Raw genomic sequence first — 25,305 nt, 5'->3', positions numbered from 1 at the left:
ACCCTAGCATTGAGCTGGTACATGAAGAGGGAAAGTGAAATTAACAAGAAACTTGCTGAAAATGTAACACTGGCCAGGCTATTTTCACTATCCAAACTGCAAACAGTAAAACAGAATAAAGCATAAACAATAAATATGATTTTACAATTATTTTCATTTAAATAATTAAGCAACACTGAGCACATAATGTTGTGATCATGTAAATGATCCCTAAATGCATGTTTGCTTTTTGTTTTGTATCTTTAATTTGTGTACCAATATTTACAGAAAAGGCAATTACAATAGTTTGTCATGATGGTTGCATATGTTTGGGTAAGCTCCTTGTTGTCTCTATAAGAGTAGCCATTCAGTAAATTGGTTTCTCAAGCCTTCCTCTTCTCTCCCTAATGCTATAGTTTGAAAATCTCAGCCTTGTCTCCTGTGGATTTGCTAGTGTTTGTTTGGCAGAACCAGATACTAAGTCAAAGGCAACACAAACTTTCTACAGTAGGCTCAAAACTTGGCTTCTTAATTACTCCCGTAGAAGTTGCTCCTTTCCTAGTTTGGCTGTCAAGTGTGTTTTCTCCAGATGTATAGCATGCTCTACGGAAGGGCATTGATAGTACCAGGAGTTTTAAAAAACTGTTTCGGAATGCCCTCCTGTTCCTTAAACACCTTTGGAGAGTTAGAGAAAGATGTTTATGGTAACAAGGGATTTGAAGCAGGTTCAGTGTCACTCTCCCCAGTTGGGACAGCACTTAACAAGCTTAAGAGCCACAGCTGAAAATAATTATGTAAGAGCTTAGTATTATTCTTACCACAGTACAGCTCTATACGTTAGTTGATTGAAGGAACTGAGCTAAAAAGCCCCATGCTGCTTTCAATGACACCTGGGTAAAGGCAGAGACATTGCGTTTAAAGAGAGTGCAGAGTCTGGCTCTTACAGCTGATCCAAGGAAGCACTGGGAAGCTGTGGTTCCTAGTGTTTATGACAAACCATTTTATGTGAGGTGAGAGATTAATAGGTCAGAACATAAACTCAAAGCTGTGTGCTCTTGTGGGGTACACATTAAACTAGAGCCATCGTGGTGGGACTAGAGCCCTAGTCAGCTGAAGTCACTGCAGTCCCAGAAGAGACGAGTGGGTCCCTGTAGTGGAAAATCAGAACCGGGGGGAGGATTCCTGTCTCCCTCTCTCCTGGGTGCTCGGTTAGTTTGTCTAGGAGCTGCTTTCTCCTCTAGGCTGTAGGGCAGGCGGTGGATCCCCGCGTGGGCTGTGTCAGGCTGCTCCGGGGCGGTGCTAGGAGCTGACACCCCCTCCTCCACCTCTTCTCTTTAGTACCTGCAGCCGGCTGGGGCAGAACAGAACGCACCGCTCGCCCAGCTGCTAGAAGAGGAGGCTGCCAGTGCACCTTGCCGCGGAGCCACCCCAGCCGGTGCAGCAGCCGGGTTTCCAGGGGGCGATGGCTAGTGGTTCGCCCCGGCACCGCAGCAGCGGAGCCCGCCACCCCCGCTGCCTGGTGCTGCTGGCCGGGGTGTTGCTGTGCAGCCTGGCGGCAGGGCGAGAAGCGCAGCAGGACCCGGACCCGCTTCCCCTCCTCCTGCCCCCGGGACTCGGCGGCGGCGGCGCCCCCGGGCTGCTGGTGGCCGGCAGGGGGCTGTGGGTGCCCTGCGGCCGCTCAGTGGCGCTGGACCCGGCGCGGGACCTGGTGATCCGTGTGCCGCCGGGGGAGACGTGCGAGCTGACGGCGCTGGAGAGCGAAGAGCGGGGCCCGCCCCGCCTCGGCGCCCTCTCCCCCCGGCGCTTCCCCTGCCGCTTCGGCCTCGGTCAGGTCACCTACACCCACTACGGCGCCCCCAGCCCCGGCCGCTACCGCCTGCGCCTCCAGCTGCGCTCGGGCTCGCCGCGTCGCCCGCGCCTCCTGCCCCTGGCGCTGCCGGTGGAGGTGTTGGCCCGGCCGCCGCACCTGCTCCGCCGCCACCTGCCGCTGGAGGTGGAGTCGCGGCTGGGGCTCAGCCCGCCCCTGGACGGCAACGTGCTGGGCTTCCCCGAGGGCCGCTGCCGCCTCACCGTGCGGCCCCCGTCGGACGGCGGCGCCCTACTGCCCGCCCACGGGCGCCTGGTGGAGTCCGACGGGCGCCCGCTGCCCCCTGGCTACAGCAGCGAGTGCGGCCGCTTCCTGCGAGCGGGGATCCGCTACCAGCACACAGCGGCCGAGCCCTGGCACAGCCGCGACTCCATCCCCATGCGGGTGGAGCTGCTGGGCGGCGCGGAGCAGGAGTACTTCCAGGTGGCGGTGCGGCTGCGGGGCGGCGCGGAGAACACGGCCCCCTCCCTGGGCTTCGCGGCGCTGCTGGTGGCTGAGGTGGATCAGTTCGTGCTCACTGCCCTCACCCCTGACATGCTGGCGGCCGAGGACCTGGAGAGCCCCCCGGATCTGCTGCTTTTCAGCCTCACCGCGCCCTGGCCCAGCCCCGGCGGGCGGGAAGGCGAGGATCTCCGGCTGCGGGGCTACCTGCTCAGCACCGACGAGCCCAGCCAGCCGGTCACCTCCTTCACCCAGCGGGAGCTGAGGGAGCTGAAGATCGCCTACCAGCCGCCCACGGTGGACTCCGACCAAGAGCGCATCTTCCAGGTGGAAATGAAAGTGTTGGACCCTGAGGGCGCCTCTTCGGAGCCCTTCGCCTTCATGGTGGTGGTGAAGCCCATGAACACGCTGGCCCCAGTGGCTACCTTCAGCCAAGCCGCCGGCCCCCAGCTGATGCTCTTTGAGGGCCAGTCAAGGCCTCTGTCTGGCACTCTGGAGATAAGCGATGAGGACAACCTGAGCGAGGTGAAGGTCTGGGTGACCCGGGGCTTGCGACATGGCGAGCTCAGGGTACTGGGTGCGCCACCCGGCCGCAAGTACTTCACAGCAGCCGAGCTGGAGGCTGGGCAGGTAGTTTACCAGCACGATGGCAGCGAGCACAGCTACAGTGATAACACTGTGTTCCGCATGGAGGATGGGCAGCACCAGGTGGAGTTTCTTTTCCCCATCATCATTGCCCCTGTTGATGACCAGCCGCCCCTGCTCAACGCCAACACCGGGCTGGTGCTGAGAGAGCGCCAGGCTGTCCAGATCTCGCCCTTCATTCTCAGTGCCACTGACATCGATTCTGAAGAGTCAACTATTCACTTTATACTTCAGGAGGACACTGAGGAGTCTGCCCATGCCTCACGCTCCCACCGCCTGGGTGAGCTGCTCCTGCGCCAGGCAGAGCCACCGCCATCCTTTGAGAGCGAAGAGGACGTGGAGGAGGCTGGTGATGCTTCATCCTCCTGGCGCTTTGTGGAAAGTGAGGGTGTGTATGAGAAGGTGGTGAGCGAATGGCTGCAGCAGGACATCCTGGATGGAAAGCTGTTCTACAGGCACACAGGACCCCATAGCACCAGTCCTGTGATGGACCAGTTTCTGTTCCGCCTCCAGGATGACAATGAGCCCCCTAACCAGTCTGGAGAGCAAGTGTTCACCATCCAAGTGCAACCAGTAGACAATTTGCCCCCAGAACTGTACCCAGGCACCAGCCTACAGATGACAGTCTTGGAGTACCAGGTGACCCACTTCAGAAAGCGCTATCTGCGCTATACTGACCTGGACACAGATGACAGCGAGTTGAAATACACTCTGCTTACACCCCCAGCTGACATAGATGAGAACCACCCTGTGCTGGCTGGAGAGATCGTGCTGGCTGACAACCCTCTCGTGTCCATTACTCAGTTCACCCAAGCCCAGGTGAACCATCAGAAGGTGGCATACCGGCCTCCTGACCAGGAGCTGGGTATCACCCCAAGGGTGGTGCAATTTAACTACAGTGTAGAGGACTCAGCGAGCAACTCTGTGCCAGGGACTTTCACTCTCTTCCTGCAGCCAGTGGACAATCAGCCACCCCAGATCACCAACATGGGCTTCACTGTGCTCGAGGGGAGCAGCTTCCTTCTCACCACTACTCAGTTGGATGCCACTGACCAGGACACAGACACAGATCAAATTATATTCATCTTAATCCAGGCACCCCAGCATGGCCACCTTCACTACCTGGAGGGGCTGATAGTCCAGGGAGAATCTTTCCTGCTAGATGATATTGCCAGTGGGCGTATATCCTATCAGCACAGTGGTGATGAGTCCACCAATGACTCCTATCAACTGGAAGTGAGTGATGGCATCCACCATGTGCCAATCACTGTTAGGATCACTGTGCAGCCAGTGGATGATGAAAGGCCTAGTATCACTCTACCTGGTGGTAATGGGCTGCTGGGACCCTCTATTGATGTGCTAGAAAATGGTGTCACTGAGATCACTACTTCCCTTCTCCAGGGCACAGATGAGGATACTGATGATCTGGCACTGACTTTCTTTGTGAGGGATCCGCCCAAGCTGGGTGACATTCTGGTAAATCAGGTACCTGTGGAGAGATTCACCCAGCAAGACCTTATCAGTGGGACAGTAGTCTATGCTCACACTGGTGGAGAGATTGGCCTGAAGAAGAGGTATGACTCTTTCAATCTGACCATCTCTGACCTCTCCCATGAGTGGGTGGTGGGAGGCAGCACAGTGCAAGGGGTGTGTGTGTCTGTGACAGTGCTGCCTGTGGACAGCATTGCACCTAAAGTGATTGTGGGGCCCGAGCTGTTCATTGTCTCAGAGGGAGGGAAGAAAGCTCTGACTCAGCAGCAGCTGGATGTGGAGGATGTGGATACTCCCATGGATGATATTTTATGCACCATCACTGTTCAGTCCACTTCTGGATACCTGGAGAACATCTCTCCAGCCCCTGGGTCTGAAAAGTCTAGGGCTGGCACTGCCATTAGCATCTTCTCCATCAAAGATGTTCACCTGGGACATATCAGCTATGTTCAGAGCATCCACAAGGGGGTGGAGCCCTTAGAGGACAGATTCACTTTCTGCTGCTCTGATGGTGTCAATGTCTCCCCACACCACTTCTTCCCCATTATCATCATCCCTACCAACGATGAAAAGCCTGAGCTGTTTGTGCGTGAGTTTGTGGTGCTGGAGGGGATGAGTCTGGTTATTGACACACCCATCCTCAATGGTGCTGATGCTGATCTTCCCCCAGACCACCTGCACTTCTTCATCAGTGTTCCCCCCAAGCATGGGCGAATTGTGCAGCGGCTGACAACTGGCGCCATACCCATCCACAACTTCACACTGGAGGAGATCCAGGAAGCCTCCAGCATTGTCTATGAGCATGATGACTCCGAGATTAAAGAGGACAGCTTCAAAGTCCAGCTAAGTGATGGCCAGCACACAGTGGAACAGAAAGTGTTGATCATGGTGATCCTTATGGATGATGAGACCCCTAGGATGACTATCAATGATGGGCTGGAGATAGAGATTGGTGAGTCCAAGGTCATCACTAACAGAGACCTTAAAGCCACAGACATAGATTCAGAGGACAGGAACCTCACCTACATCATCCGCTTGGCACCCAAGCAGGGTCTTCTGCAGCATGTGAGCAAACACGGGGAGCCGTTAGGCAACATTACAGTGGGTATGAACTTCACCCAAGATGATATAGACCAGGGTTTTATCCGTTATGCTCATACTGGCCAACAAGGGGTCCGTGACCTGGTTAAATTTGATGTCACTGATGGCATTAACGCCTTGATAGACAGATACTTTTATATTACCATCAGCGGCATTGACATAGTCTTCCCTGAGGTGATTAACAAAGGGGTAACTCTGAAAGAGGGTGGGAAGGTGACGCTCACAACTGATCTGCTCAGCACTAGTGACATTAACAGCCCTGATGAGAACCTGCACTTCAGCATCACCCGGGCCCCTAGCCGAGGACACTTAGAGAGCTCGGACAATCCTGGGGTGCCTGTTGCTTCCTTCTCTCAGCTCCAGCTAGCTGGCAATAAGATTTACTACATCCACACTGCACAGGATGAGGTGAAGATGGACAGCTTCGAGTTTGAAGTGACAGATGGCTATAATCCGGTCTTCCGCACCTTCAGGGTCTCCATTACGGATGTAGACAATAAAAAGCCAATTCTGACTATCAATGACCTTGTGGTTGAGGAAGGGAAGACCAAACTGATTACCCCCTTTGAGTTGACTGTGGAAGATCGGGACACCCCTGACCATTTGCTCCGTTTCACGGTTACCCAGGTCCCTGTCCATGGCCGGATTTTATATAACAGCAGCTATCCTGTGACCAGCTTCACCAAACTAGATTTGAATGAGAATCTGATCAGCTATAGACATGATGGCACAGAAACCAGCCAGGATAGCTTCTCGTTCACTGTGGCTGACGGGACCCACACAGACTTTTACATTTTCCCTGATACCATCCTGGAGACTCATCAACCCCAGCTGTTGAAGATCCAGATCAATCCCCTGGACAATGGGGTGCCACAGTTAGTGGTGAACAAAGGTGCCCCAACTCTGAGAAACCTTCCGACTGGACACTTGGGCTGCTTGATCACCAGCAAGTCACTGAAGGCAGAAGACCGAGATAGCCCACACAAACTGCTGAAGTACAAAATCACAGATGGCCTAGAGCATGGATTCATCATTAATATTGGCCTTGGAAATGAGAGCATTAACACATTTACACAAGGTTGGTGCTAATGGATTTAATCATTTACAGCCTGTAGATCCAGGAATATACCTTAGACAATTCACTTGCTCACTTATGAGGTAATTTAAAGTTAAACTGGATTGTCTTTTAAAAATGACAAAAACTTAAAAGATCTTAAACCCTTTACAAGGTACATGGGTAGCTTTGAAATTACAAATAAATACATTTTAAAAGGAAGCTGAAAGTCTTGTTTTACCTGCCAACACTTAACCTAAAGTTCTCTCAAGACTTGATAACGTTCCTAATGTGTGGTCTAGTGGTTAGGTCCTGGTACAATGCATCAAGAGGCATAGGGTAAAATTTTCAAAAGCACCTGCGGATAACAGACTTGGGATTGTGGGACTCACCCTAGTGCTCTAAAACCAGCTGTGTAGGCAGCACTTTGAAGTTGCAGCTTGGGCTGGAGCTCCAGCTCTAAAGCCTAGAGATGGGGGTTGGTTTCAGAGCCTGAGCGGCAACTTCAATGTGGTGTCTATGCAGCTATTTTTAGAGCACTAGCATGAACCCCGCAAAATCGAATCTGTTGACGCAGACTGGGAGGCTTGCTGCTGGTTTGTTTCCATGGGCTGTATAGACATACTTTATGTGATTTAGGAGCCCATGGCCTATTGACTTTCAATGAGACTTGAAAGGGGTGCCTAAATCACATTTGAAACTGGGACTTGTGAGCCTAAATCACGGAAATACTTTTGAAAATTTTAGCCTTAGCCTCTATTCCTGTCTTGCTGTGTAAGCTCTGAGAAGTCATTCCAAGTTTCTGTGCTTTGGTTTCACCATCTGTAAAAATGGGGCTGAAAATGTTTGGAGATTTACTGATGATGTGTCAAAGTCTGATCTGGGACCCTGTCACAGGACATAAGTAATTTCCATGGATAGCAATGTGGAGTTACTCATCTCTTTCAGGGGGAGAATCAAGACTTAATTTGGTGCTTTGACTCTAGACCTCGGTTCCACCTCCCATGGGTAGATTCCTGAACAAAAGATGGGGACAAAGGTAAAAGGGGGAAGGCAGCCACCTTTGTTTCTGGATTTAGAAAAAGAAGAAAAAGCTATTAGGTTGCAAATCTGCATGATTTCAGATTTTGAGTTCTTTATCACTTTACTTAAAAGTCTTTCAGTTAATCTTTCAAGCTCTAATATAGTAAAAATTGTTTACAATTCAGCTGGGAATGTTCCACACCTGTAAAGAATTATGATTTCAATTAACTAAAAGTACTGAAATCAACCATGAGGCAAGCAGGTGCCATTGCTATTGAAGTCCACAGGAGTTAACACCCACATATGGCAGGACATTTGCATTGCTGAGTTGGGTATGAAGAAATAGATATTTTAAGATGCATAAAGAGTGTTCACGTAAAACTGAAGCTGTCAACTTATTTCTTGTGTGTGAAGAAGCAAAAGTAAAAGATCGTCAGTGAGCTTTGACTCAGACTTTTAGTAAATTCAGAAATAGTCACAGTATAAAGTAAAATTAATTAAAATTCCCACACTTCCCACTATTTCATCTGATACCCAGTCATTTGGAATAGTTTTGTGTGTTACAGGTTTTTTGTTTTTGTTTTTTTTAAAGCACAAAACTATGGGGATCAAGTTTTACTCCCCAATATATAATTTAGGCGTAGCATAGTCATTCTCATTATAATGTTGGTGATGAGTTTCTGAAAACTAGATTTGCAATTAATTTAAACTTTTAAATAATATATTAAAGAACAGATTAAAACACAACAGAAGTTAGTTTTTAGCTTTAAATTAGTAATCAGGTTAATTACTGCTGCATTGCAGAGCAAGGACCATGGTAGGAACTAATGCTACCGCAATAGAGTTTGAGTTCTTGTTTATACAATTTAAAGTGATACATCTTCTAAAACTGGCTTTTTCTTTGTCTAAGACAATGTTAAAGTATTATTCTTCAAAAACAATTAGTAATTTATGGGACGACTATCAAATATTGTTTATTGAATTAAAATACTAACGTTCAAAATGTATTGGTAAGTGTTATATTCTGCAGTAAAATGCTTTGGTGATTCACTAGCGTGTTTCTTTTATCAGCTGATATTGATGAAATGAAGATTAGCTATGTCTTGAAAGAAGGTGATAGTTCTACCAGTGACATCTTCTACTTCTCCATTGAAGACAATGGTAAGGTTATACTTCTTATATGTACTATACCTCATTTTAATAGCAACAGAATAGTATTGATATTGGAATTAATAAAATACTTCACTCTATTTTACTGCAAATTCATGAGTTTTATGTACAGTTTTATACTGAGATAATAGATGAGTCACTTATTAAATATATAATGTTAAAATTAATGTAAATTGCTAAGGCAAACTAAATGGTGTAAGAAATTCTTAATGGGTTACAAAATCTTTCACCATGGTGTTACTAATTCAAATCTTGCCACAGTTCAGTAGTAAGTAGAAGTTGTTACTATATGATTGCTGTTCTGTGGAAAGCTGTTGTTGGTTCTAGTCCAGTTCCTAGTGTTCAGCCAAGCGCATTACAAAAACTTAATACACCGCCACCTGGATATAACGCGACCCGATATAACATGAATTCGGATATAACGCGGTAAAGCAGCGCTCCGGGGGGCGAGGCTGCGCACTCTGGTGGATCAAAGCAAGTTCGATCTAACGCGGTTTCACCTATAACACGGTAAGATTTTTTGGCTCCCGAGGACAGCGTTATATCGAGGTAGAGGTGTGTTACTATAGGTGGCCCTTGTTAATAGTGAAGCAGAGAGACCAAGGACAGAATCAGCATGGAGGCTGAACACTACATTGCCTGCACACCCCAAGAGTTGGTCCCTCTAGATCAAGATTGAGATACTGGTATGCTGCTGATAGGGCAGCCTAGTTAAATTTGTACTGCTGTCGCCTATGCTGGGGCCATCTTTACATGATGTGAATTGTCATAGCTCTATGGACTTAAATGAAGTTATGACAATCCACACCAGCCAAGGATCTGCTGTCCAAGTATCTGTTTTGTGTACTTCCGTTTTCAGTGATGTCAGTTTGGCATTATTCACCTTCTGAACACTGGTAATGCATGCAGTTTTTTCCCCTTTTCAGTAACGATTTATCTGAATGAAATAGTTGGTGTATTTTGCTTGTTTGTTTTAACAAGGGCTCAATCCTGCAAGTGTTTTGCATTCTGAATTCTTATTGAAGTTAACAGGAGTTCTGCATATGGGTCCTAGTTGAGGGAAGACAGGAAGATTCATTCTGTGATATTTGATATTGAATTTTGCAGACTGAGTAACATCTGTCATTATATGCTGCAAACTTCCTATCTGATTCAATGTAATGAGGCTAATGGAGGTTCTGTGTGTGGAGGGCTTGCAGGATCAGGCCCTAAATGTAACATTCCATAAAAATTGCATTTTTTTTTAAAATGCACCCCTTTTGAGTGTTCGCTATCAGTCCTTGAACGAAGGCTGTAACAGCATTAAAATACTTTCTCCAAAATGGTTGACCCAAAATCAAATCTAGGTGCTGGTACAATGACTGGCACCACATTGTCTGAATTCAGTGTATTATCTCCTGTTCTAATTATAGGAAACAAGGAAAACGGCCCAGTAAATGGTGCTCTTTTTGAATGGTGACTGCTGTATTCTATTGAAAAATGGAACTGATTCTGTTCTCACTTTGTGCCAGTGTACTTCATTGTAATTAATAGAGATATACCAGTTTAAAACTGGTCCAAACTTAGATTCTGGACCAATGATCACATTTATTCTTAGGCCCATATCTTCCTTTCCAGAGGTAAAAAGGTATAGAGGGAAAAAATGGGCTGCCTCTGAGAGTCAGCGAGCAGCTGGGAGTTTGGGCTGCAGATCATGCAGAGGCTGACATGCTGCACAGCTAGCAGTTGAAAGGCATCCTGATATCCACCCTTCCCATCAGCACAGGCAGCGATGGCTGGAACATTTTCTTTTGTCATTGACCTCCTTTACCACCTGCCATTAGTTCAGACTCTCCTCTGGTGTGTCAAAGCCAGAGAGGAGGAGTTGCTGTTGCTTCCTACAGTGGTAGTTCACTATGCAAGTGGCATTGTAAACTGTGACCCTTTGAAAGGGGATTGTACCCTGCAGAGTGCCTCTTTCCCCACTCCTTCCCTCTCCAGTTAGCCATACCTTTATTATTGGAAAGCTGACTTTGTTGACTGGGCTTCAGGCAGCTGCTTAGCAGCGGGGAGATGTTACTGCATGTCACATCCATCCACAATCTAGCTCTATGTAAGGGTTTCAAGATCAGGTCCCTGGGCTTATAATTACAAGGAAATAGAGTCACAAGAATGACTTTGCATATTTATTGTATCCTATCAGATGGAAATAGCATGTTATTTACAAATAGGACAAATGTCACAATGTGCAGGTGTTAATACAAAAATAGTTGAACTGTACATTGTTGCATGGAGACAGCTCACATATTCACTAGCGACTTCCAATAAAAATTGGTGTTTAGCTTGTGCCTGGGATTTACAGAGTTTAGAATGTAGGAAATGTAAAAATAAATAAATAAAATAAATGAGCTTGGGAAAAAGACCTAACTTACAGCAAAAAAGCCAAGGCAAATGGTCATGAGCAGAGTTTGTACTTTCTCCTCAGAGTAATCAAAAGTACTTCATATTATTAAAATAAAAATGTGTTAAAACAACATTATGGATGAAAAATCAACCACACTAAGGGTACGTCCAGACTACCCGCTGGATCGGCGGGTAGCGATCGATCTATCAGGGATCGATATATCGCGTCTCATCTAGACGCGATGTATTGATCCCCGAACGCGCTCCCGTTGACTCCGGAATTCCACCAGGAATCCACCGAGCAGTGGTAGCAGAGTCGACGGGGGAGCCGCGGCCGTCGATCCTGCGCCGTGAGGACGGGAGGGAAGTCGAAATAAGATACATCGACTTCAGCTACGCTATTCCCATAGCTGAAGTTGCGTATCTTACATTGACACCCTCCCCCCCCAGTGTAGACCAGCCCTATAGCTCTAAGTTATTCCTCTTTCAGCAGCCGTAGCTTGAACCCTTGTACATATACGGCTAAATTGTTGCATAAAACCGTGTGAACTTACCTCATTCGTGGTAATCCTTGTTTCTGCTGAAGATCCAACTTTAATGTTCTCTGATTCCAAATCACTCTGATTTTTTTGGTATCACTTTAAAGTTCATTAAGACACACTGTGAAAATGAGAGAACAGAAATCTGACATAAATGTCAGTGTTCTACCCACAACAGTTTATTACACAGACCCTTACAAGGTCACGTGTTGGAAAAAAGAAAGCTGATCACAATAAAACAAATCCGTTTCCCAGCCAGTTACTCCACGAGACATATGGGAATGTGAGCCATGTATGTTGGTGGTATATGTTTATATGACTTAGCAGATGAATGAAGTCTAACAAAGTGCAGGAAGGAATTACAACCTATTGGGTAGATCTGGCATCCAAAGCTTGTAAAGGAGCTGCTTTTATAAAGGTTTCTGTAATTACAATGAACGTGCTAAAAGAGTTCCATTCTTAATGGCTTTCAGGATTGCTCTGTGTTTAGATGTCAAAAGATGCTTAACAAAATGGTGTCATGAGCCGAAAGATGGGTGTGAAAGGCAAAGGATTTTTAGAACGTCAGAAGATAAAACAAATGCAAGTAATGAAAAGCTAGTGGCTATAAAAGTGTCTGGTTAGATTTTAATATTGACCAATTACTTAGTGGAGAGCTAGAGAAATTTAATGTGATGCTGTGGTGTTTTGAAAAGGTGGGCTACATTCCATTTGCTGAAAACAATTTTCTGAAATAAAGGCAGCGTATGAAGCCAGGGCAAATGCAGTCCACCCCTCTGCTGCTGCGGAGCACCCTCTGGCATTGGAAATGGTGTGGCTATTCTACATACAGGAGAGAGATGGACTTTGGGCAGAAAGAAGGCTAGGTTGTAGATATGCACCTCATTTTATAACAGAGCCCAGCTCTGCAGGGATTCCTTGCCTGCCGCATGCACAGCGTGGGTGGGAGTGGGTGGGGTAACGTGTGTAAGCAACAAGATTCAAAGCACTTTCAGATTGGGGAAGGATAAGCTATTAGGCTACTGTAGCCTCCGCAGAATAGCTCCATAGCCTGAGTGGGGAGGATATATTCTTTCACCCTGTTCTCTAGCGATACCTAGTATGTTGTTCAGGATGGGCCAAATTCAGGGATTCTGCCTCCTCCGTGCAGGACTCCTGCTCAACAATGTCTGTTTTTTCTTACCCAACTGAATAAATACAGGCATTTTTGAAATCCTATAGAGAGCTATTTTGTTGCATGATTTTGCTTAAACAGTTAAGGCCATAGGCCAGAAAGCCCTAGAGCAGTGATACTCAGACCTCAGTAGTTCAGGAGCCAAATTAGCAATCAACATTACGCAGGAGAGCCACAGTACTGTGAATTCTTTGTTTCATTTACTATAGTGCGCTCGCTCTCGCGCGCTCTCTCTCTCTCTCTAATATTCTCCCAGCAAATAAGTTAACTTAGTGCAAGTTGATAACTTAATTGGTTAATTACACAGTAAAAGCGTCCTGAGTGGTTAATAACTTTGATTAATAATTAAATCAGTGTTTAATACCATGTGCTGCAAAGAGTTGCAGGAGACACATTAAAGAGCCACTGGTGGCTCACGAGCCTCAGTCTGAGTATCACTGCCCTAGAGCAAATGCAGAGACACTGGGGTTTGGAAGCCAAACTCAATACTACTTTTGCAGGGGAGCAAATCCCATCTGCAGCTCCAATGAGAGAATTTGGAGGAAACTCTACAAGAGCTTTTTCCTAGGATCATTTCCACAAGTTTTCCCACAGGGTACTTGTTCTCTTCTCACTTATTTTACAGTCACTTTTGACTGAAAGCAAAACTGCAAGAAGGAAAGCAAAGGTGTCCTGTTGCGGTTAAGTGAACAGGTTTGTGTACAGATTCTTTACCCAGGAGTGTTTTAAAAACAAAAAACGACAGCTTTGGGACTGAGCACTCAGTGCCCCATGTAAGCAGGCTAGGGGCATTTCAGCACACTTGTAATGTAAACTTTTGCTGCTTTCCTCCTTTGATATGCCTGTGAAGTGTTGTTCTTTCCCAATCCTAGACTCCATCATAGTGTGATGTCCCATCATGCACTTTGCAAACTCACCATCGAACAGCACTGGAGTATGCAGACTGATAGCAATTTAGCTTAATTCCTGCCCTCCTCCCCAAGTTCCTGTGGTATTTCACGGCTTTGTAAAATTGTCAGCTGGCCATAATCTAAAAGCCAAGCTTTACAAAATCCTGTGCCTAAAGTTAGGCTCCAAAATCCTCACATAGCAGCTTAATAAGCAGCCTGATTTTCAAAAGAGCTGAGCACTTCAGTGAGAATTGTTAGGTGTCAGCACTTTTGAAAATCAGGCCACTTATGCAGGGGCCTGTCTTTAGGCACTGATTTTTTTTTTTTTTTTTTTTTTTTAATCTTGGTTTTAGTCCTTAGAGAGTTATTAAAACTATCACTCACTTCAATGAGAGTTTTGTCAAGGTTAGGAATGCAGGACTTATCCCAGTGTTCTTACTACATGTCCTTTATTTGAAAAGAAGATTTAAGACATCTATGGAATACTGGGAAGGGAACAGTCACTTACCTTAACCCTATAGACAGTGTGAATGCTGTTTTTCATCATAGATGATATGCCACCAAAGAGAATGCATTACTATTGTTTGTTGTTTTACAATAACACCTAGCAGTGTCAATCAAGATGGGGAGGGACCTTATTGTGCTAGGTGCTGTACAAACATCGAACAAATAAGCCCCAATGAGATTTTGCATCCTGGCATGATGACCGTAGTGGGAGCTGGCAATTGGAAGCTCTTCTAAAACCTAAGAAATCAGGAAAAAATCCTGTAAATTAGTATTAAAATGTGCTTAAATATATTCTTCTGTTTATAGGTGTACCAAGGGCTAATCTGGAAGTTGTAATTCTTGATTTCATTTTGCTGATCACCTGTAAGTAAGGGCAGGATCCTGATAAAATAGCAGAAGTGCCAATCGGCCAGATTCTGCTCTCTGTTACACCATTGTAAATCTGGAGAATCTCCACTGATTGAGTGGAAGGTCTTTGGATTAATCTGTGTGCACCTAATTTCAATGGAAGCAGGTCTGGGTCCTAAGATGTAGGTATAGGAGGCTGACAGCTATGGGTGGTTGGCAGGAGGCCACATATGTTTGTCCCAAAGTGTCCTATAATGAGTGTGAGCGCAGATTGGCTGTTACAGATTAACACCTACTTCTGGTTTGAGTATCATCTTGATTCAGATGCTGGATGAGTGAATCTGACAAGATTCTTACTTTCCAGGATATCCTGACACCATTGTACAAAGATTAATGATCACTTCTGTATTTCTTTTGGTTTCAAAACAAAATGACTGAATCTGATAGGAACTTGCCTCCTTGCATATACTGGAATAGCATTGGGCAAGCATTATCTTGTTCCACTACATAGCTGAATAATGCAAGCATCTTTCTATCCGAGAATAATGCAGGAAAAATATTGCAGAACAGGAACAATTCGACAATAGGATGGGTGGAGCAGAAGCTTTGATTCTTCCCTGTTGGTCTCCAGACACGGTGGAAACTCGCTAGGAGATCAGGGCATTGTGGCTTGTGGGATTGAGGTGGGATGGAAAAAATGGAGGAGCTCTTTGTGGTAAACTCTCCTTGGGCCTCGGAGGATTTCCAGTCAGAAATCAACCCAGACGGTCTACACAGAACACAGACATTTCTAGTGGTCAACCAGAGTAGTGCAATATAAGTAATTAAACATACCCATACCCTTATTATGCAAATCTCTGTGCTCTGGCTAATGATTGCCCACAGCCAATCAGCGTGCAGGTAAGTGCATACTTGAGAAATAAGTTACTGTTATGAAAATATCTGCACCCTGAGTGAATGAGACAATTCAGTTCAGTACATTTCCTGTTAATGATGTAACTAGTAGTCCCTAGTTATACCTATTATATTTCCTCACCCTATTTCGGTACAAATCTTTAGTCAAACCACAATCACATTTCATTTTTATGCTAATTATCTTCAAATTTCTCTTCTGTTATTGTTATGAACCATTACATCATTTTATGGAAGTCAGAATAATTTAAAATTTCAACCCTGGTATAACTCAACTGATTTCAGTGGAATTATATCTGGGAAGCATTTGTCTTATGTTTACAAACAAAGATGGAATAATAGGCATCTTGGAAGTGTACAGCCTTCCTAGTCTGAATGAAACCAATTTCCTTTCCTAAGTTGGGTGAGTAAATTATTTCATTCAGCTTTAGTCACGTTGATTTTCAAGGAACTAGAAGGCCTCTGCTTCATGATCAATAAATGCACTAAGCCATACTTCATAGATGGCACTTTGTATCCTTGGCAACATTACAGCTGGAAGGATCTTCTCTTTTAGGAGCCAATAGAGTAGTCAATAGACAAAGCTATGAGAGACTGCAAATGGCCTTTGGTCTGTACTCCCTTTGATGAAAGAAAAAAGTTGAACATAGGCCAGCTGGGAAGAAATTGGCAAAAAAGAAAATAGATTTCTCGAGCCAATTATTTTCTAGCCCATTTTGTAATGCCATGTAACTGATGCCATTAAACAACACATAGGGCTATTCATTTATGACAGGTTGGAAATGCATTTCTTGTTTTCTTTTGCTAACATTGCACTTAGTATGCAGGAAAAGGCGCTATGAACTGCCACCTACTTTTCTTCCAGATGTCTTATTTTGCTGTCAGTTGATGAATATGTGAGTCCTTCACTGGTCATGGCATGACTAACTTGACTAACTGCAAAACGATTAGAAAAGCTGGGGGAGGGGGAACCACACACAGTGAACAGATGGTGACTTTCATTACTTATAGACTAGGGGACACAAGGAGGTCTGTATAACTGGGAGCCTGTTTTTAGACATTTCATCAGCAATACTTCTCGTCTCTGCTAAACTGAGCAGTCCTATCAGATAAATTACTAGGCCATAAATGTACTATAGGATATTACTTTCTATAAATAAAATGGAATAAAAAAGCTGGTGTCTGATTAAGGCAGTTGTGCTGTGGGAGTAAATTAAAATGTAGCTGTTTGTATTTATAAATGAAAGTGGCTAGAAGTTATTTATTGTCTGGGTTTTTTGTATGCTAACATGACTGCCATAACTTCAGGTAAAACTCCGTGACCATTGTCAATTAAGTGGGTATCATCAGGAGCGCCGCTAGCTTTTCTGCCGCCCTAGGCGGCGGAAGGTCCCACCCCGAAATGCCTCCCCCCACAGAGGCGGCGGAAGGTCCCGCCGCCGAAATACCGCCGCGGTCGCCACCCCCCAAATTGTAGTGCCCTAGGCGACCGCCTAGGTCGCCTAATGGGTTGCGCCAGCCCTGGATATCATATCAATGAGTAGCAGCTGTCCAATGCAGAAAATAAGCAAACTGAAAATTAGAGGGAAAATATTTTTTTGTCCAGTCACTTTGGCTTGCAATAATGTTAGGAGTTACTTTTACTTCTTATTGGTACAAGTAATTGAGAGAGAAGTGTAATCTTTTAAGATGATGATGTCCCTTTTAAATCACATAATTTAATTTATGGGGGAAAGAAAGCTTTCTTTAATACACTGATTACAAATGTGAGTTGTTTTGATCTGCAACGTAAGTATGATCTGCCAATTAGGGGAGTTACTGGGTAAGTTTATTCATGGTGTGCATGCATGAGAGAGTGTGACAGACTCCAGACCAAATTTTCAAAAGGGTGGGGTCTCCCTTTTACCTGCACAAACTGTACCCACTACTGAATTGTCGGTGCAAATCTGAGCACTAGCTCCTCAACTGATTACATCACAGATTGTGCCGTTAGATGCCCAATTATTCAGATTTGTGTCCATGGTTCATTTTACAGGCACAAGTGTTGGCAAAAATTGAACCCACAAAAGGAGGTATGGTTCAGATATTTTTAAAATGTACTTTTAAATCTGAGTGAGGCAGTGTCATAATATGATGTTTGTTCAAAGAAACAATATGTAATGATTTGCAATATACTCAGAGCCTATTATTGTTGACTTTACTCTATGCTGTCATTTAAATACTGAAGAAGTCATTATTTTTCCTGATGCTTTTCATGCAAACAGCAATAGACTGAGTAGTGGGCACCAAACAAGACCTCTCCACGTTCTTTTATGTTCAGCGATTCTATATATAAATAACTCTCTCTCACCTGGAGGCTTCACCTTTTCCTTTTATAGTTGTTAGTACCCTTAACCTTTTGACATCCACTATCATTGCTGCCCTGGAGACCTCTTTTCAATTACTGTAGCAAAAAGAGTAAGGAGAGTTAACTGATGCTGGAGGCTACAAGGTTTTGCTGATATCCTGCAAGACTAGTTCAGACATCTTCTAAGCATTGCATGGAAAGCTGTTTTTAAGCTTACATTTCCATTGGATAAGGGAATTGTACTACACTATTTTAAAGATGATCTGCTCACCATTTAAAAAAAAAAATTAAGAGTATTTCCCTATTATCAGCTCAATGCCCAAATAAACCTACAGGTAAGGGACACTTACCACATTAGTAATATAAAGTATGTGGGTTTTTTTGTTCTGTGGGTCCTGCTGGGGATAGCTCCCAGCATGCCTGGGGTGAAATCCTGGCCCCCTTGATGTTTATGGAAGTTTTGTCATTGACATTAACGGGGCCAGGATTTCAACTATGGACTCCCACCCACCAAAGACTGGTAGTTGTGCAATTACGCTACATGTGGGGTTAAGGAAAATCCTGACATTCTCCAATAGTATGATGCTTTCTACATTTTTTTCTTGTTTTATACCAATCACAAAATTAAAGAAGGAGATTCAGCTACACAGTTCAGATTCAGGTCTGAACTTCCTCAGAGTTCAAGATGTGTGTTCTGCATAGGCCCATTGCAGTAAGAAGTCTAAACTGCAAAGTTCAGATTCAGATCAGATCCAGATTCAGACTGCTTCAAGGTTGGAATAAGGTTGGATGGAGCTGAACCAGACCCCTGGATCAGACCCCCATCTCTAATATGAATGTTAAATGCTATAGAACAATTTGATTCCCCCTTCCCCTCCACCCCCGCTTCCTCTGTATAAGTACTTATTGCTCTTTTGTCACCTCTCATCTGGGAATAATGTGCCATCAACCTGGCATAGTTTACATTGTAATTTCTTCCCATCCTTAGATTTTTCCATGAAGTGGACTTGTTTAGCCCTTAGTGATTGAAACTTAATGTTCTCTAAATTGTCTGTCAGTTTCACTAACCTTTAATGATGACTTTCCATTTTCTACTTGATGTTGTAATACAGTTAGATTAATATATGTATTGTAAAATAGCTAGTGAATTTACTGCCCCTGAAGGATTCTGAATGGGCAGCCGTGGAAACTGAAATTTACTATTTGGGCAGCAGGTAAAGCCACGATGGCAGCTTCCATATACTTTCCCGCGAATGTGCCTTAACCCTGGGGGCCATCAAGCGCCATTCTGGGCTGAGAGCGTAGTTCAGTCTACAGGTTTATTCAGTCCTTGGTCTCTTTCCTTCCAAGGAACGCAACAGTTGTGTTGTTGGTGTTTGTAATGTGCTGCTTAGGAGTTGCACTGATTTAACACAATGCTCATAGACTAACAAACAGCAGTCAGACACTGACTACAGTACAGTACAGTACTGCCTCCATCCAGGTGCTCAGATTAATTTGATCTTGTTGAGCATGTGGAGATTCCTCTGGTGATTTCCAGGGCTCTGTCTTGCCGTGGTTTTTCCATAATACCGTCTTCCTTTCCCTTATTTAAATGTTTTGTGGGATTGTCTTTCTCCATTTCCATCAAGTTATGACATTTGTCATCATCCATCTATCTTTTTATGGCTGTGAGATTTCCATCCTGTAGTATTAGAGACTGTAACTTGGTGCCTCTTATCCATGGAAACCTAGGAGAGGGGGAGTTGTACAGTGTCAGGGGAAGCATGCCTACATAGCCCACCGTGATCTTACCTCCTCCAGGCACCCTTGGGGTTGGATAGTGCCCCATGGGTCTACAGAAAGCACTCTCTATCCTTAGCAGAGCATAGAGAGTGCAACTGTGACACACCCTTTCCCCTCCCTTGCAAACCTCACAGAGGCCAGTCAAAATCTGGCCCTAATAAGAAGAATATAGGCTAAATTTTGCCCTCTGTTTAAACATATCCAGTAAAATCAATGGGGAAATGTGAGTTTAACTGTGATCATAGTGCGGCCCAATGTATTTTGTTTTTTGTTTTTTCCCCTGTTGTTTTTTATAAAAATCTCCATTAAAAAAGTATTTTTATTTTTTTTATTTTTAAGCTTTCAGCTACTGTAAATGTAACTAGTTCACAAGACTGTTCATCTTTTAGAAGTGCAGCAAGTAGTGCTTTTGCTTTTTTTGTCAGTAGGGGATAGACTGTGAATCAAAGGGGGAGGTCTAATTGGTGCTGTGTATGCCCTGCATTACTCTGATTTGCCTTTAATCTTGTTGTCAGTCAGGATTTACTATTCTGTCCTGGGTAAAGAAAGAGTGTTTTTAAAATGTACACTTATCTTACTAGGATAACAGTGTTGAAAAAAGTGAGAGGTGAAACATAATATGACCGTATTGCTTTTCCTTATTGCAGAACCCATATCTCCCCCCAAGAAAGCTAGCATTATATTACTAAGATTAGTTGTACTTTTATATGTATGTGCTTATCTATAGGTCTTGTACCGGTGTGCATAGATAAGGCCTGATTACACAGGTTTTACATTGATGTAATTGATGTCTTCAGTACAGCTATTCCTAGTTTACACTACTGTACATGTGATGGAAGAACTAGAGCCACAGAGTTTGGTGTGAATTATCTGTGTATACATTAGTATCAGTAGTCAAAATGGGGAAAAAAATATAAGGGAAATCAGTGTGAAATCGAGTCCCCTCCTCTGTTGGTGCTGAGGGCCTGCCCTGAGCAGGGGTGAAAGTAACTTACACGACTTACCGGTACTGCTGGAGTCCTGAGGAGGGCGTGGCCTCATCTGGAAGAGGCGTGGCCTCAACCGGAAGAGGCGGGGCCTCTCAAGATTTAAAGGCCCTGGGGCACCAGCTGTGGCTGGGAGCCCCAGGGCCTTTAAATCAACCCGGGGCTCCCAGCTGCAGAGGTGGCTGGGAGCCCCCGGGGCTCAGGGGCAAATGAAAGGGCCCAGGGCTCCGGCCGCTGCGGGAGCTCTGAGCCCTTTAAATCCCGCCCGCGGCTCCAGTGGCTGGGCTGGGGCTGGGATTTAAAGGGCTCAGAGCTCCCGCGGCTGCGGGCAGCCCAGAGCCCTTTAAATCCCAGCCCCAGCCCGGCCGCCAGAGCTGTGGGCAGGATTTAAAGGGTTCTGGGCTCCCCACAGCAGCGGGGAGCTCTGAGCTCTTTAAATCCCGGCCCCAGCCTGGCCGCCGGAGCCGCGGGCGGGATTTAAAGGGCTCTGGGTTCCCCGCTGCGGTGGGGAGCCCAGAACCCTTTAAATCCTGGCCACGAAGCCGGTGCGGTCCGGCACAGTGTACTGTCTCTTGCCGGTACGCCGTACCGGACCGGACCGTACCAGCTTACTTTCACCTCTGGTCCTGAGTAGAATCAGCATGATTCTCCCAAGTATGGGAGTTTGGGGAATCTGAAGTGAGGGTATGCACCGCACACAATACACAAAATTGATTTAGGTTCAGAAGAGAGACTGGGGGAGGGACTCATCAGCCATCTTCTCTCCAATCCCATCTTTTTCAGGCATAAGAGGGGCAAAAGCTATTCAAGCTCCAAAGGAGGGGGATGGGCAGGTAATAGTTGAAGAGTGGCTTTGCTGTAGCTATGCAGTCTAGTTGGGAAGATTCCTGCTCCAAACCTTCCAAGGAACTTCCCTGCATGCAGCAGACTGCTCAGGCTATGCACATGAGACAGAATTGATCAGGTTGACGCATCCACTGGGAACATTCGCACAGGTCTACAGTAAGATCTAACAGTGTGGGTCAGATCTAATCACATCTTTCAAATAACTGCTCTCTTTTCTTCTTTTTCATCCTCCTTTCTTTCCTATTTTATTTAACTTTCCATTTCATTCTTCCAGTCTTTCCACCATTTTTGTTTTGTTTTGTTCAGGAATTGGGTTGGCACAGGGACTGTCTTTTTGTTCTGTTTGTACAATGCCTAACACAATAGGGTCTGGTGCATGATTGGGGCTCCTAGATGCTACAGCAGTACAAGCAACAATAATAATCAGATGCTTTCTTGAAGTAGTAGGACACGGCTCCCCCACAGTTTAAATAGTGTTGGAGTTCATGTCCCAACACTTTGGGAATCATGATTCTTGTACATGCACATAATACACATATAAAGATGTACATCAGAATTATCGCTTCTTTATTTTAAATAAGTTTTAGCTGCTGTAAATGGAAACATTTCCCCCCCAAACATTAACATTTTAAACATTCTAAACAAATTGCTTGTGTAGTAATTACTTACTTTTCACTTTTTGATACATGTATGTTTAAGGAAACCTATGTCTATATGTGTTCTTTTTTCTGCTAACTGGTCCAAGTCTTGCGTATGGTGATTTTTTTTCCATAATAATGTTTTCTTGTATATGAGAAACTCAGCTGATTAATCTTTTGACAGTCCAAAGGAGTAGAGTTCAATTCTTGGCCAAACTCCATATCTGTGGTAAAGTTTTTGCATGACATGTAGTTAATGACAGGTTATATCTAATATGTTGTAAGCCTAAATTAGGGCTTAAGGAAAGCATTGTTCTATTGACTGTATAAGTTGTCTCAAACATTTCCTTCCAGAACATTGCACTACCACATCACATGTAAAAGAGTGCTTTCTGTTGCTCAGAATTGCCAATTCTGTTGTAATTTTTTTTTGTACTTGTATCCCTTCTCACCCAAGAATCTCAAAATACTTTGAAGACATTAATTGTGATCTAGGTATTATTATATTTATTTTAGGGATAGGTGAACTGCGGTACAGAGACACAAAGGCAGAGCCAGGAATAGAACACAGGATTTCTAATTCTCGGACCACCTTCTCTGTGCTTTAAATAAGAAACCAAATTCCTTCCCAAGCAAGTTAAATAAAAATTTTTTTTAAACTTGTATTACTGATTTTTAATAAAAATTAGAAAGGTTAGTCAACAAAAACATATGATTTCTTGAACAATAAAGCTTATCAAGAAATTTGCACTACAGGAATCTTTAGAATTCAGTGGGAGAATGCAGACCTCTTTTTAACACGCTTTTTAAAAGTTCTGTAATTTTGCTTTCATGCTTGACAGCGTTGAATGATGCATATTACCTGTGTTGACCTCAGGAGTGCAGAACTATGAGTGGCGGGATGCCTTATTTTGATACTAGTGTTTGCAAAGGCATTATGTTTCTGCTGAAAGGAACAAACATGAGCTTTAGTGGAATGAAAACACCCAAGTATTCTTGACTGGCTTTGACTCATCCCTTATTATTTCAAGATACACTGCTTGCAATGTCGTAAATTAAAATTCTAGGGCCAAACTTGTGGTTAGCTAAAAGTTAGTCATCTGTATAAGAGCACTGAGCACCCACCATTCCCAATGATGTAAAGTAGTTTTACCATTAAGTTATCCATATCTATTTGCAAACTAAACTACAGCTTAATTAACTTTTTTCCTGAGAATTTTCTTTTGTTTTTGAAAAAGTGGTGACATTTTCATGCTCACTGGACCCCAAGCAAGTGGAAATGGGACCAGGTGTATTTCACTGTCCAGGGCACTCTGCATAGGACCAGGAGAACATTATTTAAATGATAGCTGCAGAAGGGAAGAGAATTATTCGCTCCCAAGGCTTCTCTCTTCCCCTCCCCACCATGCTGATTGTTGGGATTCCCTCTGCAACCTGTTTCCACTCAGCTTCCCAAGAACTCAGTTTGACTCCAGACTTTATCACTCAGGTGACTTTATTTGGCATATAGCAATGCTATACAAAGTTGATCAGACTCAAACATAGCGGGGATGGCTGTAGGGTACACCACAGCTCCAAAGTTACCCCCTCCCTTTACATTCATTATATATTTCATTGCATTTACTGTACATTGCATCACACATTTTAGGATTGGCTTGGTTACTTTGCAGTAACCAGTCCCTGTGCAGCATGCGCTGTCCATGGTTTGACTTCCTCTTTACCTCATCTTTACACTCCCACTTATTTTGTCCCTTGTTATCTAGTTCAGAGTATATAGTTCCCTGTGTTCTCCATCTTATCTTAGTTAGCTCAGACATTGTCTTCTTAAACTACTGACCTATTGACTTACTTTATTTAGCACAAATATTGTGTTTTCAAGCTGATGACTCATTTACGTCCCTAATTCTGTCTTCCAAAAAATGAGGCCTCCCTCCATTAATTATTCATGTTGGACCAGGCCTCAGCTACACTGATGAAACTTATTGGGGTCTTCAGCTGCTTGATTAGTCTAATTAGACTCAGAATCTCCACAAGCTCAAGTTGTCTTCTCCAGCCTCCACGTCCCCTCTTCTCAGATTCACCTCTCCATTTTCCAGTGTGTTCCCCCATCTCCAGTCCCCACTTTCTTGCACCTCCTGCCCACCACTCACCATCTCAGGTTTGTCTTCCTGGTCTCCTTCCCCTCTCCAGTCTCCATCTCCTCCTCCTGTCTCCTGCCTGCTTTTCCTCTCCTATCTCAACTTCTCTTCCTCCTGCAATCCCCCTCCTGGGTTTCCTCTCTCGTACTCTGATCTGTCCTACAGTCTTCCGGAGAATAGTAGAACACTTCTCAGGCAGGACACTTACCAGGATAATAAAATTGACTTGTTTAGCCTGATCCCTTCCTACTTCCTATGGCTTCAATTCTTAAGGATTAAGATTTCTAAATAATTCTTGCCTCAATAGAACACACTCCTGTGCCCCATTTGCAAATGTATAATGAGCTGCATCTCTGTGTGAAGTTTGGAATCCACAGCTAGGCATCCAGATTCCTAGGCCCATACAGTGAGCTGCCACTCTGTGACGGTGCAGCACTGAGCGAGATACTCGCCTCACTTTGTGAGGTTTTTCAAGATATTGGTCCCTGGGGATCTCCGGCTTCTCGTTCCTGCTGCCTGCCCAGGAGCTGGACTCGGAAAAGGGGGCAGGGAGGAGTTTGGGCTCATGGTCAGGGCATGTGGAGGAGCAATCTGTTGCTCCATACTAATGGGTGGGACAAGTGGCTCCGGTGCTCCTTCAGGAGTGGGGTGGCTTCATCCCACTCCCGTCTGTGGGTTGTGGCATTTAACCCACAATCCAGCTAATGGGCAGGTACCTTTCAAAAAAGTGGCTTGATTCTCAGAGGTGCTTCTTACCTACCACTCATACTGACACTGGAGGAAGAAAGAGGTGTTCAGCACCTCTGAAAATCAAGCTAGGTGATTGACTTTAGCATGGAGACTAGAATCAGGCCCACAGTGTCAATTTCAAACAGTTTGTCAAATTTTGGGCTCTGTTATACTAATAACTCCAGAGTAATTCTACTGATGTCAGTGGAGTAACTTTTGAATTGCACCAATATAAATGAGATCAGAATCAGGCCTTGTCCTCTCCATACACATGAATGTTAAACCTGGAGAATCATATTTGGTCAAATTTAGC

General features: G+C 44.6%; 1 protein-coding gene across 1 annotated transcript in view; it reads left to right on the top strand.

Annotated features, from left to right (window-relative positions):
• Positions 1 to 1,441: 1,441 nt before the first annotated feature.
• The window catches only part of FREM3 (FRAS1 related extracellular matrix 3), a 113,675-nt gene continuing 89,811 nt past the window's right edge, over positions 1,442 to 25,305 (top strand). Inside the window, exons 1-2 of the mRNA XM_065405346.1 lie at positions 1,442 to 6,602; positions 8,673 to 8,762. Coding sequence (XP_065261418.1) covers positions 1,442 to 6,602; positions 8,673 to 8,762 — 5,251 coding nt within the window. The remainder of the gene's footprint in view (positions 6,603 to 8,672; positions 8,763 to 25,305) is intronic.

This window comes from Emys orbicularis, chromosome 5 (assembly GCF_028017835.1).
Source record: "Emys orbicularis isolate rEmyOrb1 chromosome 5, rEmyOrb1.hap1, whole genome shotgun sequence".
Classification (NCBI taxonomy): Eukaryota; Metazoa; Chordata; order Testudines; family Emydidae; genus Emys; species Emys orbicularis.
The sequence above is the reverse complement of the archived record's forward strand: the minus strand, read 5'-3'. Positions and strand labels throughout refer to the sequence as shown.